Source organism: Penicillium coprophilum, assembly GCF_028826855.1.
Source record: "Penicillium coprophilum strain IBT 35676 chromosome Unknown utg000005l_segment0_segment0, whole genome shotgun sequence".
In the NCBI taxonomy this organism is placed as follows: domain Eukaryota; kingdom Fungi; phylum Ascomycota; class Eurotiomycetes; order Eurotiales; family Aspergillaceae; genus Penicillium; species Penicillium coprophilum.
In genome coordinates, this window is record NW_026622724.1 from 848,490 (window position 1) to 864,125 (window position 15,636).

The 15,636-nt window shown below is 48.8% G+C and overlaps 6 protein-coding genes across 6 annotated transcripts; 3 read left to right on the forward strand and 3 right to left on the reverse strand.

The window, feature by feature from the left end:
* Window positions 1-926: 926 nt before the first annotated feature.
* N7500_007897 (FAD-dependent oxidoreductase) lies at window positions 927-2,781 on the forward strand (the record flags this gene model as incomplete). The annotated part of the gene is made up of 3 exons (XM_056679041.1): window positions 927-1,204; window positions 1,259-1,459; window positions 1,512-2,781. The coding sequence occupies 3 exons, from the start codon at window positions 927-929 to the stop codon at window positions 2,779-2,781; spliced, it is 1,749 nt and encodes a 582-aa protein (XP_056529413.1).
* Window positions 2,782-3,632: 851 nt separating this feature from the next.
* Window positions 3,633-5,368, reverse strand: N7500_007898 (FAD-binding oxidoreductase; the record flags this gene model as incomplete). Its single annotated transcript, XM_056679042.1, has 2 exons — window positions 3,633-5,064; window positions 5,118-5,368. 2 exons carry the CDS (start codon window positions 5,366-5,368, stop codon window positions 3,633-3,635), a joined length of 1,683 nt encoding a protein of 560 aa, XP_056529414.1.
* A 243-nt stretch (window positions 5,369-5,611) lies between these two features.
* On the reverse strand, window positions 5,612-6,645 carry N7500_007899 (isopenicillin N synthase family dioxygenase; the record flags this gene model as incomplete). Its single annotated transcript, XM_056679043.1, has 2 exons — window positions 5,612-6,262; window positions 6,334-6,645. 2 exons carry the CDS (start codon window positions 6,643-6,645, stop codon window positions 5,612-5,614), a joined length of 963 nt encoding a protein of 320 aa, XP_056529415.1.
* Window positions 6,646-7,273: 628 nt separating this feature from the next.
* N7500_007900 (FAD-dependent oxidoreductase) lies at window positions 7,274-8,708 on the forward strand (the record flags this gene model as incomplete). The annotated part of the gene is made up of 4 exons (XM_056679044.1): window positions 7,274-7,416; window positions 7,469-7,607; window positions 7,691-7,886; window positions 7,963-8,708. 4 exons carry the CDS (start codon window positions 7,274-7,276, stop codon window positions 8,706-8,708), a joined length of 1,224 nt encoding a protein of 407 aa, XP_056529416.1.
* Window positions 8,709-9,630: 922 nt separating this feature from the next.
* On the reverse strand, window positions 9,631-11,304 carry N7500_007901 (Zn(II)2Cys6 transcription factor domain-containing protein; the record flags this gene model as incomplete). Its single annotated transcript, XM_056679045.1, has 2 exons — window positions 9,631-10,931; window positions 10,992-11,304. The coding sequence occupies 2 exons, from the start codon at window positions 11,302-11,304 to the stop codon at window positions 9,631-9,633; spliced, it is 1,614 nt and encodes a 537-aa protein (XP_056529417.1).
* Window positions 11,305-13,582: 2,278 nt separating this feature from the next.
* On the forward strand, window positions 13,583-15,386 carry N7500_007902 (MDR family MFS transporter; the record flags this gene model as incomplete). The annotated part of the gene is made up of 3 exons (XM_056679046.1): window positions 13,583-13,789; window positions 13,858-15,001; window positions 15,055-15,386. The coding sequence occupies 3 exons, from the start codon at window positions 13,583-13,585 to the stop codon at window positions 15,384-15,386; spliced, it is 1,683 nt and encodes a 560-aa protein (XP_056529418.1).
* Window positions 15,387-15,636: the final 250 nt, after the last annotated feature.

Consider the following 15,636-nt stretch of genomic DNA (forward strand, 5'->3'; position numbering starts at 1 on the left):
AGCCTGTAATCACTATAAATGAAGATAGCTTCTAATTTTGTGTCTATATTTATGCTCGTTGCTGTTGATTTCTGCTTGACTGGCACGCAAAATTTAGGATTGAGAGGGTCTGCATCATTTGCGATGAACCTAGCCCCGTCTGAATGTCAAGTAATAAACCCGAGCCTTTGAAAATGAGCGCGGCCAATACGAGATTTGCACTTTCTGACCGGCTCTCTCGATACAAACTCCGAAGTTCGCACCCAGCGACATCATACAGAGACTTGCCCGGGACATCGACAGGATGTTATCTCCATCTTTGAGCCCTGCAATGGCGGCTCTCGATCCTTGTACAAGCCCAGACGCGATGCGTTTATTGGTTCTCGATTTGTCGAGCCCGAATTGCTAAATTTCCTGCATTGAGGTGGCCAAAATCCAGTCTTCATAAGCTATCACCACATCTTTCAAGTCCACTTTTGCGTCTCGAAGCATGAATTGGTCTTTTGTGCACGAATAGGATTCTGTTCTTCACTCGATCTATCATCAAATATTGTGATTGAATTAATTTGAATCCGTTCCTAATCCTTAGCATTAAAAGTGGTATTTTGCTCTAAAGGACACTTAAAGATTTAGTGGATCATGTAGAATTTAGTTTCAAGATATAATAGTATATATTACCATAGACTATAGCGATTACCTGAATTCAAAAGATATTCTCGGGAGCATTTTAATTTGCTCAGCTGAAATACATTTACAGGGCTTTCGAGGTTATGAACATGATAAGAAAACCGCCGAAGGCTGGGGGCGAGACGCGGTAAAGACGCCGAAACGCTCTATTAATATACCAACATCGGAGGATTTATGTAAGAGCACACCCCCTGCATTTCCTTCGTTCTCTGATCAATGATATCACCTGTAGACAACTACACTTTCACATGATTGTCGACATGGCTATCCGCTTCTGGCCATTCTTGATCTCCGTCGTCGCCGCTGCTGCACGACCTCCCAGCAGTCACACAGATCCGCCATGCAGATACATCCCTGGTGATAAGGGATGGCCAAGACAGGGGGTATGGGATCGCTTGAATAGTACGGTCGGTGGCAGACTGATCGGAACTGTTCCCTTGGCGCACATCTGTCACGATGCTGGCATTTACCCGGCCTTCAATGAGCCTGCATGTGAGGGGCTACAGGAAGCTTTCAATGAAGCTGGTGCGCAGACTTTGTATGCAATACCCTCTTGGAACCGTAAAAGATGAACAGAAGCTTATCATGATAGACAACCACAACCGGGCGAGTTTATGAACGCCTACTTTCTCAACACCTCATGCTCACCCTTTACGCCGCAATCCATGCCTTGCGAGCTTGGTAATCGTGCTGTTTACTCCATCGATGTGACCGGACCCGCCGACGTGCAGGCTGGCTTGAAATTCGCGAGTGAGAACAACATTCGTCTCGTTGTTAAAAGTACCGGTCTTGAGTGAGACATGCCCTATACCTTTTTGAAAGAACAATCGCTAACAAAGTCCAAGTTATATGGGCAAATCCACTGGCTATGGAGCTCTTTCTCTGTGGATGTATAACCTCAAGACTATCGAGATTAACCCCCACTACGTGAGTCCCCATTATTCTGGAGCAGCCGTAAAGCTGGGCCCTGGCGTCATTGCCGGGGAGGCCTATGAAGCCATGGATGCTGCAGGGTACCGAATCGTAGCACCCGAATGTGGCCTCAGCGGGATTGCCGGGGGTTATCTACAAGGTGTGGGCCACTCGCAGCTTGTCACAAAATACGGAGCCCCCGCCGACCAGGTTCTTGAGTGGGAACTTGTCACCCCCGCCGGGAAGTATCTGACCGCCACACCCAAGAAGAACAAAGACCTGTACTGGGCACTCTCTGGGGGTGGAGGCGGGACGTACGGGGTTGTGCTTAGTGTGACACTCAAAGCGTACCCAGACGGACCCGTTGCCGGAGGCACGCTAGTTGTCAACAACACGAATGACGCCGCGTTCTGGAAAGCTATCGGGAACTGGTTCCAACGGGGCCCATCTTTTGTGAACAACACTACCAACAACGTTCAGTTCCTCGTGACGAACGCCACCCTGCAAGTCTTCAGCTTCGTTCTACCGGACCAGGAGACATCCGCCGTCGACGCTCTCGTCGCCCCCTTTATTGAGGACCTGAAACGGCTGAAACTCCCGTATGAGCTTAAGACCGGCCAGGCGCGCACGTATGCCGACAGTCTGGTCTCATCGTACGGGCCTCTGCCCTACGGGAACCTATGTCCGAGCTTCCCTATCATCTCCAGCCGGCTTATCCCGCGGGCGACGGTGCTGGAGCCCAGATCCAATGCCAAGCTAATGGATGCATACCGTTCTATCACCGCCGATGGCACATGGTTCGTCGGCTGCTCCTTCATCAACGTGGACGAGGGCTCGCCAATCCGTGGCTCCCATCCGCCCAACTCAGTCCACCCGGCCTGGCGTAAGGCAATTGCCTACTGCAATCCTAACAATCCCTGGGACTGGGAGGATCCCGAGAAGAGTCTCGCGCTGAAGAAGCAGCTTGTGGATGAGTTCTTCCCGGCTATGGAGGCCGCGACGCCAGGGTCTGGTGTCAATCTGAATGAGATGGATCCGTGGTATAAAGGAGATTGGAAGCAGACAATGTATGGAGATAACTATGACAAACTGCTAAAGATCAAGCATGCTAATGACCCGCATCGGTTGATGTATGGTCATTTTGCGGTGGGAGCGGATGAGTTCACATTAGATAAAGAGAACAGACTCTGCAGAGCTCGATAGACTCCTGGCTGAATATATACGTTCTCGATTGGCGGTGAATTAAAACAAAGTGCAAGACGTAGAATCCACGCATCGGAGGCTTGTATCGTCGTAATTTTCATTACAAGTTTCTGAAAATCCCAGTTAATCCAATATGAGGATAAAATTATGACTTGACACTAACCTGATTTCCCACGGAAGCAAGATTAGCGTTGTCCACTCGTTTCTATACAACTTGCAGGGTGTATTGGATGTATTACAATTCGAGCTTCATGCAGTCACTTTCAACCGACGGAATCCGGAGGAGATCCGATGCTGTGGTCATTATTTTTGTTTCTATTACAGATGAGAGATTTACAGGATCTACAGAGGTGCGGTTGTAGCTAGTTATGGGCTTCTGTTCCATGTATGAAAAGATTAAACAGCTTTACGACTCACTTCTAGAGTCTCGCACCTATTAGCAAGAATCTAATTCATGCCATATACTCTGTATATTCCCACTAACATGGCTTTTGTCGCTTGGTATGGATTTTTTTGTAAATGTCTATCAATCTATCAATACCCCAAGGTCACTGTTTGAGGTATAGCACGGGATATGGCTTGGTTACCAGCATCCTATGTTGTATGTATGTATACGACATATATATATCGAGCGGTTTGAATTTTGATTTAGGATTTTGGTAGGATATCTGGATGGAAAAGGATAATAAATATACACAATCTGATCTTTAATCTGTAAAATGAGGAAGAATATAGAAATCGATGATTTGATACATTTGATCGTGGTATAAGCCTGCGAAGCCCTCAAAAATTGACTCGGGCTGTTTGCACTATTTGCACATCGCTCCTTCGCATTGTTTACTTGTACTCACTCAAACCCGACACAACTTCCCATCAATCTTGGTCTTCCATCCCTCACTCCCTACCGCGATCGGATTCCAAAACAGTCCCTTCGGATCGTACGACTTCTTGATCGCTAACAAACGCTTATAATTCTGACCGTAGAAGACATCCTGCCAATCAGGCTGCTGGAAATCCGCCTCGTTGATGTACGCTCCCGCGTTGGGTGTCACCTTCTCAATGATCGGCATAATATGTTCCGTGATATAATTCTGCTCGGCCTTCATTTGTGCGAATGGCACATCGAAGCTATAAGGGAGGGTGTATGAAGACATGACCAACGTGTCTCGCCATTGTGGCAGAACGGCCCTGCTGCTAGAGCCGAAGCGGGCGACGTTAGTCGCTTGGCCGATGACTCGAACGCCTAGTTGTAGCGTCTCATTGATTGCACCACCCACGTGCTGGAGTGCATCCCGGTGCAGCAGACGGCCCCCCATGAGGTATTCACCGGCTGAGCCGAAGACGCCAACGGGGAGAGGGCCGAAGTACGCGTAGTAGAACTCGTTATAAGTATCAAACTGGGTGTACTTGGGCTTGAGATCCACATTCAAAGATGCCACTGACTTGACAAACGGTGCTAGGATTTTTTCCATGTCGGACTGCGTGCGGTTGTAACCCGTGAGGGTGTAGACGACGAGGGTGGCGTTTTCTGCATAATATGTGGCCATTACCCCTGCGTCCAGAATGTCAGGCAGAGCTGCATGCCAGGCATTTACGATTGCCGGGTAATCCAAGCTCGGGTCGTCCAGGGTGAAGCCGGCGCCGCTAGTCATAGCCTCTGGGTGTGCCTTGAGGGTGACCGAAACTACTACGCCGTAGTTCCCAGCGCCACTCCCACTCAAAGCGAAGAAGAGATCTGCATGTTTGCGGGAATGTGGACTGGCCGTGATAAACTTGCCGTCGGCTGTCACGACCTCGAACTCCAGGGTGTTGTCGGCGGATAGACCATATGCTGTGCTGAGAGGGGAGTGACCGCCACCCTGGGTATACCCTCCAGCAACACCGACTGTAGGGCATTCGCCTGTCACGGCAACCAATCCATGCTTTGCTAGAGCCTGGCCGACCTCGAAACCTTGCACTCCGGCGCCGATCTTGATGGCCTTTCCAGTGTACTCGGAATCAGCCCAGTCTTTGACATCGGTCTCCTTCAAGTGGTGAGTCCAGATGGCGAGTGCTCCAGCACCGGTCGAACGTCCCATGTAATCATGTGCCGTATTTCGGATCACTAGCCGGATATTCTTCTTTTCGGCAAACCGGATGGTTGCTGCAATATCTTTCGGACCGGTCACATCCACCGAATATCGCACATAGTTGCCCAGCTGGCACGGCGAATCGCGAGAGGTGAATGGATCGCAGCTTTGGTTGGCATAAATAGGGTCTTGAATTGACGAGGACGAGTTGATACTGTCTAGCTGTTAATCATATGCTTCCTTTTGTTCATCGGGGTTTGAACCTACTGCACTGCTGAAAACTTCCACTGGGCTGTCAATGTCTTGCACAAAGCCTCATCGTAATTGGGAGCGTGACAAGGAGAGCCTAGAGGCACCGTTTCGATCAAACGGCCACCTACTGTGCGATTGAAGCTGTTCCATTCTTGCTTAGACGGCCAGCACGCATCGCCGGGGAAACACTTGCACGCCTGGGCACTGGGACTGGCGCTGGCAGCTGCTGCCAGGGCGCATAAACCGCTGAGGACGAGAAGTCTCATACTGATAAAGTACATTGATTGTCATATGGAGATCTGACAGGGGTTGACGCAAAAGTTTTATATGAATCATCTCGAGGTTTGGAAAAACATATGCTTACAGGGATTCGGCCATTTACCTCACAACTCTAAATTATATCGAGATCGGTGACTTACGATCTTACGATAAGTTCGGATATTTAAACACTTCGTATTACCACCATTATTGACAATCTAGCCTGCCAAGGTTCAAATGTTGGAGCCTTCTCAAGCCCCAACGGCAGCAATAAGTTCCTTGTCGAAAGAAAATTGGTTGCGGAATCGCTTCACCAGCAGAGCGCCAACAGTCTCTCGTTCGGGGTCGGATGGGTCCAGAGGATTCGTCGCGAACAAATCACCATGGAAGAAGGTGGCGCACGACAGCCGGGGTTCGTTGTCAGCCGCGTTGATGACCTGATGTTTCGCGCTCTTGTAACGGCCCCCAGACCACTTCCCGATCATATCTCCGCAGTTAATGACGTAGACGTCTTCCATGGCCTTGACAGGCAGCCATTTCTCGAGGCCCTCATGCCAGACCTGAAGACCGTGCTTTCCAGCCTCCTGCAGTAGCACAGTAACGCCGCCAAAATCTTTGTGGGGGCCGACACCGAACTGGCCAGGCAAATCTCCGGCTTGCGGCGGATACCGGATCATTTTCATCACAACCATCGGGCGCTTGGCGAATTCTTCCATCAGCGAGATGGGGTGTCCAAGGCCAAGGAGAAGAATCTCCCAGATGATTTCGCCGAGCTTGTGAGTTGCTTCGTAGTATTCCCACACGGGATCATGGAATACCTCGTTAGGAAGAGGCGGCCAGACATTGGGTCCGTAGAAGCCGGAGTGCTCTACGACGGGGTCCTCTCGTCCAATGTAAAATGCCTTTTGATTGTGATTAACAAACTAGAAGAAGAGACCGATGGCAATGAAGACAGTGCTTTTAGCGAACTCACCTCTTTCGAGTCTGGCAGAGCATCGCCGTCACGAAGCGAAGCCCCAGACTCTTCAAATCCTCGGCGACAAGGGTTCTTCAGGAATGATAGCTTGCGCTTCTCCTCCAGAGGCATACTGAAGAGAGTTTCGATGCTCTTCAGCAACCCCTTCTGCTGGCTCAGAGGGATACCATGTCCGGTAGTCTGGAAGAATCCATATTGTGCACACGCATCGCGCACCTCGGCGATGACTCGCTCCTTGTCGCCTGGCTTTTGGGGGTTGATGTACCCACTAAGGTCAACCAGGGGGAGGGTAACTTCGTCTGTCGACATGTTTCTCGTTGATTCTGAATGAAAACTACGTACCAAGTAGCTGAAGATAGAGCAAGATTGCAGGCTGAAGAAGAATGCGATGAAAGATCTACAAACTACCTCTGGCAGACGTCATATATGCACGTACAACGAGCCTCATAGTATATACAATTCCTATCTTGCATGGCCATCGTAAGATCCATGAATAACACCGATTGTCGTCGAACCTGGCAGGCCTCTTAAGCTTTCGGCGGTTTATTGAATTGCAGGAAGAAAGTGCTCATGTCATTCAATATAATTATATCATTCGCTGGAAGTGAATTGAGGAATGGAATCACCAGTGGATGTCCTGGCCAGAACCCCATTTCGTCTTTCAGATACGACCCCTAGCACTGTACATCTCTGCATATCATCAAGCTATGTTGCGGCCGATCTTTCTATTAATATTATTAAGCGCCGAATTTATCGGTCGTCGGAGTCTTAGGCCTCCACCGCAACGCCTGGAGCTCTACCGTTCAAATTTAGTGCCCTAGCGTCAAAAAAGTATGATTTCCCAGAGCCACGGTGATATATGATCCGGATTGTAATTTGTATTTATTCCCCATCCTTCTATTTGGAACAATCATCTACTGTACCTTCAATAACCAAAATGCATGTTCTCATTGTTGGGGCCGGCATTGGCGGCCTCACTTTAGCCCAGAACCTCCGAAAGCAGGGCATCTCGTACGAAATCTTTGATCGGGACGTAGACAGCAATGCGCGCTTTCAAGGATGGGCCATTGCCCTTCACACGTAAGAATTGAAGTCGATATATCAAGAATCACAGGTTGACCACGAGATATAGTATTGTCGACGAGCTCATCTCCTCTCTTCCAGAAGATCTGCCTGACGTCAGAGAGGCCACCAACCACCTGGCCCCATTGTCCCTTCCAGGCCAGTTCCGCTACTATTATGGTGGTAAGGATCAAGGCTATGGATTCGAGGTATGGTACTGAGTGCATGGCTTGCTATCAAATTGGAAGAGAACCCTGCGACTGACTGTTCGCCTATGATATTGACGATATAGGATTCTCCTGAAGTGCCATTCATTCGTGCAGAGCGGTCTTTGCTTCGGAAATGGCTTTTGACCAATCTCCCTGTTCAGTGGGGGAAACACGTTATTCGGATTGAACATGATGACGCAGGCGTCGAGGTCTTCTTCCAAGATGGCACAAGTGCTAAGGGTGATATTATTGTTGGTGCCGATGGGGTTTACAGTCCAGGTATGTGATTCAATCTCAAGTTCACTCGACTTTGGTGTCATAATGCAGGCTAACTCCATCCTTCCCGGGCCTTAAGTTCGAACAACCCTTCTGCAAAGGCCTAGCAGCGACCTCCTCCAGGTCGTCCCGCTGAGCGCCATCGTGGGAGAATTGAATCTATCTGGCGATGCCTTTACACGCCAGCTCGCTCTAGGCCACAGTGCTTACAATCTCGTCAACCCTGAGCTCGGCTTCATCGGCTTTGTCGGACTCCATAAAGTCCTCCCCGACGCCAAATCTGGGCGGTTCTACTGGATGTTCATGCAGCCAGATGCGGAAGTCAGCAATTCCCAGCACTGGCTCCAGACATCTAGCCAGGAAGAAAAGCTAAACCACGTCCTCAAGACCACGGCAGGACTGCCGGCGAAGCTGCGGGAAATTTTCGAACTCACCCCGGCCGAGGGAATCCGTAAAGAGCCCCATATCTGGCGCGATCTCGAACTTGAAAGTCTGCCTTCTAGTCGTGTCGTGTTACTGGGAGATGCAGCGCACGCGATGACACCTTCCCGCGGCGAGGGTGCATTCCATGCTTTCCTTGATGCGATTAAGTTGACTAAAGTACTGGCTCAGGTGAGCGCTGACGGTAGCATCCATGATATTAATGCTATCAAGACTGCAGTTACTGGGTACCATGAGGAAATCTTGAGAAGGGGTGGCGCGGCGGTGCGGGCTTCGAGGTCCTCGTATCAGGATTCGAAGAAGCGAGCAGAGACTGGAGAGCACTTTATCACTGGGATGATAAAGCTGGATGACGCGCCAATTGTGCTTGATGTCAAAGCCTGAGGCGAAATGATGATAGGCCTACTAGTGTCATATGATTCTAAGCATCCATGGCAGACATGATTAAATGATATAAAACCTCGGTAGACTTGCTATTTGAGCTATTACATGATTTGTGTATTACCGAGCAAAGAACTCAAATTTTCTTTTGTTGTAAATTACAAAGTAACATAGGCCACATAAATCATATGGTGGTATAGACTGTCAAACACGAAGTGTATCGCCAACGTGGAGATAATAATGCATGTAAGACTGCTAGCTGCTCTCGCCACCCAGCATTGGAGCCCCATTCCAAGAGGTCCAAGTCCTTCTTACTCATTATATCGCCGAATCCGTGTAGCCCGTGCATTTGGATAGTTTCAAATGTGTACAAGTGTGACTGACCTTCGGCCTATTATTAAGGGTCGTAAATGAGTGGTTGGAAACTTCATCCAAGCACATGACTTCAAGGTCACATAATCCAACGCTTCTGAAACGAAGATGCCCGAAATGGGTTAGGGTCGCGCTTTAGGAACTCCGAGCAAGTGTGATTTCAAATCAGCGTAGGTGAGCACTCCGTAGGATCCCTGTTAATGACAAATCAACACCAAGGAGATCCGTGGATAATACCTAGTTACTGCAAGGAGTCCGGAGTACGGTGTAGGTATGGACTAGCTCTCAAATAATGGCCTACTCTAGAGGAGACGCATTCCAGCCTTATTTATCGGAGCTGAAGGTGTTCATTGATAGTTTCCTCTATAGAACATGCATTGGTTCATAATGGGGCAGCAGTGCCCAACGCCCATTCTTAACAGAACGCCATGAAAAATGAAATTGTCGGTGTATCTCATATCCGGGTTGAATTCCGGAGCCTGATCCCGCAGGGTGTGTTTCCCCTTTATCATTGATTTCTTATATTTATCCTGATATTAATGGGGGTATTCTGTCATCTACAACGCAAGATTTGTCGAAGGTGTCCGAGTCTCTCCTGCACCTGGTTCCTGAGGTCGTTCAACATGTCTCTATCCTTATCAAGACTTTCTGGCCCCCCAGGAATATCGAACTTCCCAGGAGCCGATCCACCCATCATGTTGGGGTTCAGACGACTCTGAGGTGCCAGGTATGAGTCCACGGCTTGGAGCTGGCGCTCGATAAGGTAAGAACAGAGCTCTACTACCAACACCAGCCGTACATCTCCGAGGACAGTCCCATTAGTCGACGAGTATGCCTCATGCTGCAGGGCGACAAGAACCGCCACATAGATCTCCAATAGCAGCGCCTCGCAAGCCATGACCAAATAATGGATGACCTGCATGGTCCCATTTCCCGAGTTCGGGCATGGGGCGGACCGGCCCGCGATACCCGAACCATTCGGCAACCCATGGGACCCGCTGTCCCCACCTGAGACTGCAGTAGATGGTCTCTCCGGTGGGGTGATTATGGGCGAAGGATAAGGGTTCATTTCAACCATGAGACTGAATTGCAATTGACCCAAGATTTCTAACAACCGCTGCGAGGAACAGAACACCTCTCTCAACGTGCGACCGGCGCAAGTCCCTGTTTCAGAGATGGGAGTTGGATAAGGAACCTGGTTTTCACATGGGCCAGGTGCTAACGGATTCATTCCTGCGAACCCCTGACCATGGGCCAGCCATGTGCTCACGATCTCGAATGCAGAACTATCAATCAATGGGATTCTTCTATCATTTGGCATGTGACACGAGGGTGATTCTGCTGCTTTGGCCATGTTGTAGCTTGTGTAGCGCAATAAGGCAAGGTCCATGCTGAGCTGAGAGAGTTGTGTCACAGCAATACTGGGAATGTGAATTGGCTTTTCCAGGCCCGTGTTCATTGTGCCGTCGCCCATACCTCCGTCTATCTCGCCTCTGCCAACATCATGGTGTTGGAAAAGGCCACCGGCAGGCAGGCCATGCTCATAGGGTTGGAAATTGGAGGTATTTATTTGAAAGTGAAGTTGGTCTGGCGAAGATTGGGTGTGCGCATCCGGTGCGCTCCCGTCGTTGCAAAAGGCGCCAAGAGATGTCAATAATTTGTCGACCTGGACAGGGTCTTGACTGTTCCACTCTCCGTCCAGCTGCATATCATCCCAATTCAAATTTTCCAATCGTGGGGCACTATTCATGACACCGGTCAAGACAGGGTTCTCGTTTGTGGCTGGATTGGTGGCTTGAGTTGCATCTTTTGTTGCATTGGTCTCGTCGACGGCTCCTGAGGCTTCAGTTTTGACTGTTAATTTTCGATACAAATTCAACAGCCAGGCTTGACATGATACTGCCAGATACTTACAAGTAGGTTTTGCTGGCTCTACTGGCGGACTCGTTGGGCGACTGTTCAAAGGTGCACTTGTCGTGCCTGAGCGCACCGTACCACTGGCCCCACCTGAACGATACATGGTGGGGCGACCTTTGGGCAAGCTGAAGCTGTAAACGCACTGGGCCCGTTTTCGCAGGCATCTATCGCATACCCCTGTGTTGGGTTCACGGATACACCGCAGCTTTTGCTTGTGACACCTATCACAAGATTGCCTATGAGGTAAAGAGGACGGAGCAGGTGGTGTTTCTGCAGCTGCAGGCTCCCCTGCAGTCTGGCCGGCGGTCATGGTAATTGTCTGGTCGCAGAGATTGTTGGTAGGACTCAATGGAAGAAGAAAAAGGAAGACAAGGCAAAAGGAGATGTATGAAAGAAGTATTCACGTGCAAGGAAGCCAAAAGGAAGCCAACAAATCCGAGCTGACTTCAGAACAATCTGCCTCATATCGGTGAGTTTATTTAGGGCGCTTCGACCCTTCAACATAAACAACCCCCTCTGGGGCCGCGATACGCCTGCGATAACGTGTGCTGACGGCTGACCAAAGGGGAAAATAGAGCACGCAATGCACCATTCATGGGCAATGCAACTACGGCCCTGAAGAAATGGCTTAGGGTTGTTTTGATCAACTTAGACGGATGATGTACCTGTGGCGTCCGTTCGTGTTACTGAGAATTTACTGTATTAAATCAGCAGTAAGTAAGATCTTTGCTGACTCGCTAGAGCTTCCTGTTCCAAGTCGATGGACCCACTGCATACTGTCAGACTTAGCCTTCGTGGTATTGATGATATTAATGATCAGAAGGGGGCCAGAATACGAGGTTGCACTCGCCTTTTTCGAAACGGAGTATATATATTCGCCATTGAAATTGGAATAATCTATGTACATATGCATACTTGAATGAACCCTGCTAGATCATGGAATAGGGGCTTCTATGGTCCCAGCGATCAGCAAGATCAATTGCAGGAAATAGATCTGGGCACATGGCCTTTGCGTCTTGACGTAAAAGCCCCTATGTCGTAAAAGAATAAATAATAGATACCAGCAATCTTCTCCGTATACCTTTTTACACTAGTGTCTCGAGCGTAATCTTGGAAGAGTCTTGGCCTTTCAGGAGTCCAATCCCCGTGCAATTTCCTCGGGCCCTAGCCCCTCGAGTGCCTATGTGGACATTATTTACACACAGGGATTGGATCGGGTTGATGGAGATCCTATCTAGTCGGTATAATGGGGCAAGTGATTTAAGCATCCAATATGAATTGTTCCAAATATCTTATTTCTTCATCTCTTCTCAAATATTACATGAAAAGGAAGAAATTTCATGATATTTGGCGCTAGAAATAAAGTTTAAGTCAGTGATTGCCTCGCCTGTGGCTAGTGCATCTGGAAAGTCCTGAGGCGTCCCAAAGTGGGATCAAAAGGATGCACCATGTTTGCGGTTCCCATTAGCAATGGGAAGTAAGACTGCATGTATTATCATACTTCCAGAGCACGGAGTAGATTTGACACGTCGTGCGTATGCTGGAGGCCTTGCATGCACAGCTAGCTCCCTTACAGGGGTGTGATACGCTGTTATCCATAATTGGTCCTAGCGCCCAACGCACCTTTATACTACTTTGTATTAGCGACAATACGGGACTTTGTGCGGGTTTACGCGCTCGACAAGATCCCTGCGTTTGTATCAAATTTGATTTAAGTACTGCACAGCCACAGTCGGTTAAATTGGTGTAAAGCTTGTGTGGGTGCAACGTCTGATTCACAATACATGAATTGACCAACAAGGTACTCCGTACTTACAGACTGTTACCTCATAGCTTCCGAGATTGTATTTGCACGAGGTCCTTCACGCCAACCATTCAGCATCGTGGGTAAGGTTAAACATCCTTGATAAGGTTAGGGTTACGGGACGGAACCAGGTGAGATTGAATTGATACTATTTAGGGATGTCAGCCAATATCCAGGTGGTAAGCCCAATATTTTAGAAAGTACCTAAAATATTGAACGAAGGAATCTTCAGTAAGATCGGGAATATAATGGGTCCAACGGTTAAATCAGCCCTAAACCTCCGAGTTACGAATCTAATCTGTACCCTAAGATTCTTAATTGGGCAAATGAATTCCCAGGAGATAACGTAACGATAAGGAGTCAGCAATTTGGTGGCGATCAAAAGTTCGGCGATTTATTAAGTCGGAGGTTAAAGTAGTGTGGATATAAGGGGGCGAGAATCGAGCGAGAAAAAGGCGAGAAGAAAGGCTTGATCGGTCATTAAACTACGCACGTCCCTCCTGAAGGGCTATCTCACAAGATTTGTAAGGCAGAATTTATAATCTACATCTATCTGGCCTTCATTTTGATCCTTAGCTTTCTTTATTGAACATCCGAAAAAATTGCGAAAATGGGATGTAACAGCTATTTTCTTCTCCAGATTCCCCAGCTGGAAAACCTTATATTTCCAGTCAATCTCCGTGTTTGATTTTGCCATTGGACAGAAAGCCGCCTCCTCTCTCGAGCCCTCACTGTCACGCAGCTATATACCTGGACAATTACTTCCAAAAGAAGAGCACTCGAAATGGTGACACTTGGTGACACCCAAACAGCCGACGCTGCTAGCAGCACCATGGAGAATAAGAAAGATATCTTCGAGGATGCCAGCGACAGTGAGCAAACTGGATTGTCAGAGCAGGCCGATCCCGAAGCCGAATATCCACGGGGCTTAAAACTAGTCCTGCTTGCTGGCGCGTCAGTTATGGGCGTTTTTCTAATCTCTCTGGATCAGGTAAGTGAACTACGCCAACTGGAGCAATTGTTAATGATACCTATTTCTTTACTAACGCAGTAGCGCAGACAATTGTTGGAACCGCGGTCCCCAAGATCACTGATGAGTTTCATGGACTTTACGATGTATCTTGGTATTCCGCCGCGTACTTCATGACCTTCGGTGGTCTAGAGGCTACGTGGGGAAAGGCCTTCAAGTACTTCGACCTCAAATACACTTTCATCGTTTCAATGGTGATATTTGAGATTGGAAGTTTGATTTGCGGTGTTGCCCCAACTTCCAAGGCCTTGATCGTCGGTCGAGCCATTGCTGGCTGGGGTGGTGCTGGAATCTCAGTGGGAGGCACCAGTATCGTTGCCTTTAGTACTCCACCGAGAACCCGACCGATCATGATGGGCATTATTGGACTCACCTATGGTCTTGCTGCTGTTCTTGGACCTTTGATAGGAGGTGCCTTCACAGAGAGTGTCACTTGGCGGTGGTGTTTCTATATCAATCTGCCGATTGGGGGTCTCGCTGCTGGCCTAGTACTTATCTTTTTCCACCTTCCAGCAGCTGCAAAGCCCCCAAAGGTGAGCCTCAAAGAAAAGCTATTACAACTGGATCCATTTGGCGTGGTATTGGCCATGGCCACGATCATCTGCTTCCTCCTCGCCCTTCAGTATGGCGGCAACACTTTACCCTGGAAAAGCGGCAAGGTTATTGGATTACTAGTCGGATTTGGTCTCCTAACAATTGCCCTTATTGCCTGGGAGATCTATCTCGGCGAGTATGCGATGCTACAGCCACGACTATTCAAACAACGGTCATTATGGAGTGTCGCCCCGTATCAATTTTTCTTTATGGGTACCCTCATTCTGTTGCTTTACCAGCTGCCCATCTACTTCCAAAGCGTCAAAGGTGCCAGCCCAATCGAGTCTGGTGTCGACAACCTTCCGATGGTCATTGCGGTGGGCATCTTCTGCGTTATTGGAGGTATAGTTGTCTCGAAGACTGGCCACGCAGCTCCGACGATGCTGGTTGGCTCGGCAATTGCCACGGTAGCAATTGGCCTGCTCTGCACTCTGGATATCGACACCTCAGTTGGAAAGTGGATTGGGTTCCAAATTCTGGCTGGATCTGCCATCGCCTTCTCCGTCCAGAACGGCCTAAATATTGCGCAAGCCAATGTCGGTGCAGAAGATATCTCGGCCGTCACAGCGAACCTCTATTGTATGCATCCGCCTCCCAGAAATATAGGAAAGTCAAGCTAACACAATATAAAGTCTTCCAGACAGTCGGAGGTGCATTCACCACCGCATCAGGGCAAGTCGCATTCATCAACCAACTGTTAGCCCATTTACCCGTCAGCGCCCCTCAAGTGGATCCAGAGCTAGTGAGTTCAACAGGTGCTGCGCAGCTTCGAGATGTGTTTGGTCCGGATGATCTTCCTGGAATTCTTGTTGCGTATATGCAAGGACTCAAAACCGCCTTTGCGGTTGCAACCGCTCTGGCTGGTTGTGCCTTTTTGTCTACGTTCATCATTCCCTGGAGCAAGCTTCCAACCCACACAGCCGACAAGGATGATGATAAGATGCCTCCTATGATGATGGCTTGATTTGACCATCGTCGCAATGTGTACAATTTTGGATGAGGACCAGGCTGAAATATGTCGCTACCGTTACGGAATCGGGTGCTGGGAGTTAGGAGTTGTGATCATCAGGAGCCAATTGGCTGTCACTACTATCTTAAAGAATGACATTGTGGTAACTAGTGTATAGAATAGAGATCTTTTCTGCTTGTTCCCTTCTGTTTATATACGCCTTGCTCGTATTTCTGAATTTGTTAGCTTTCGTTCAAACATGCTA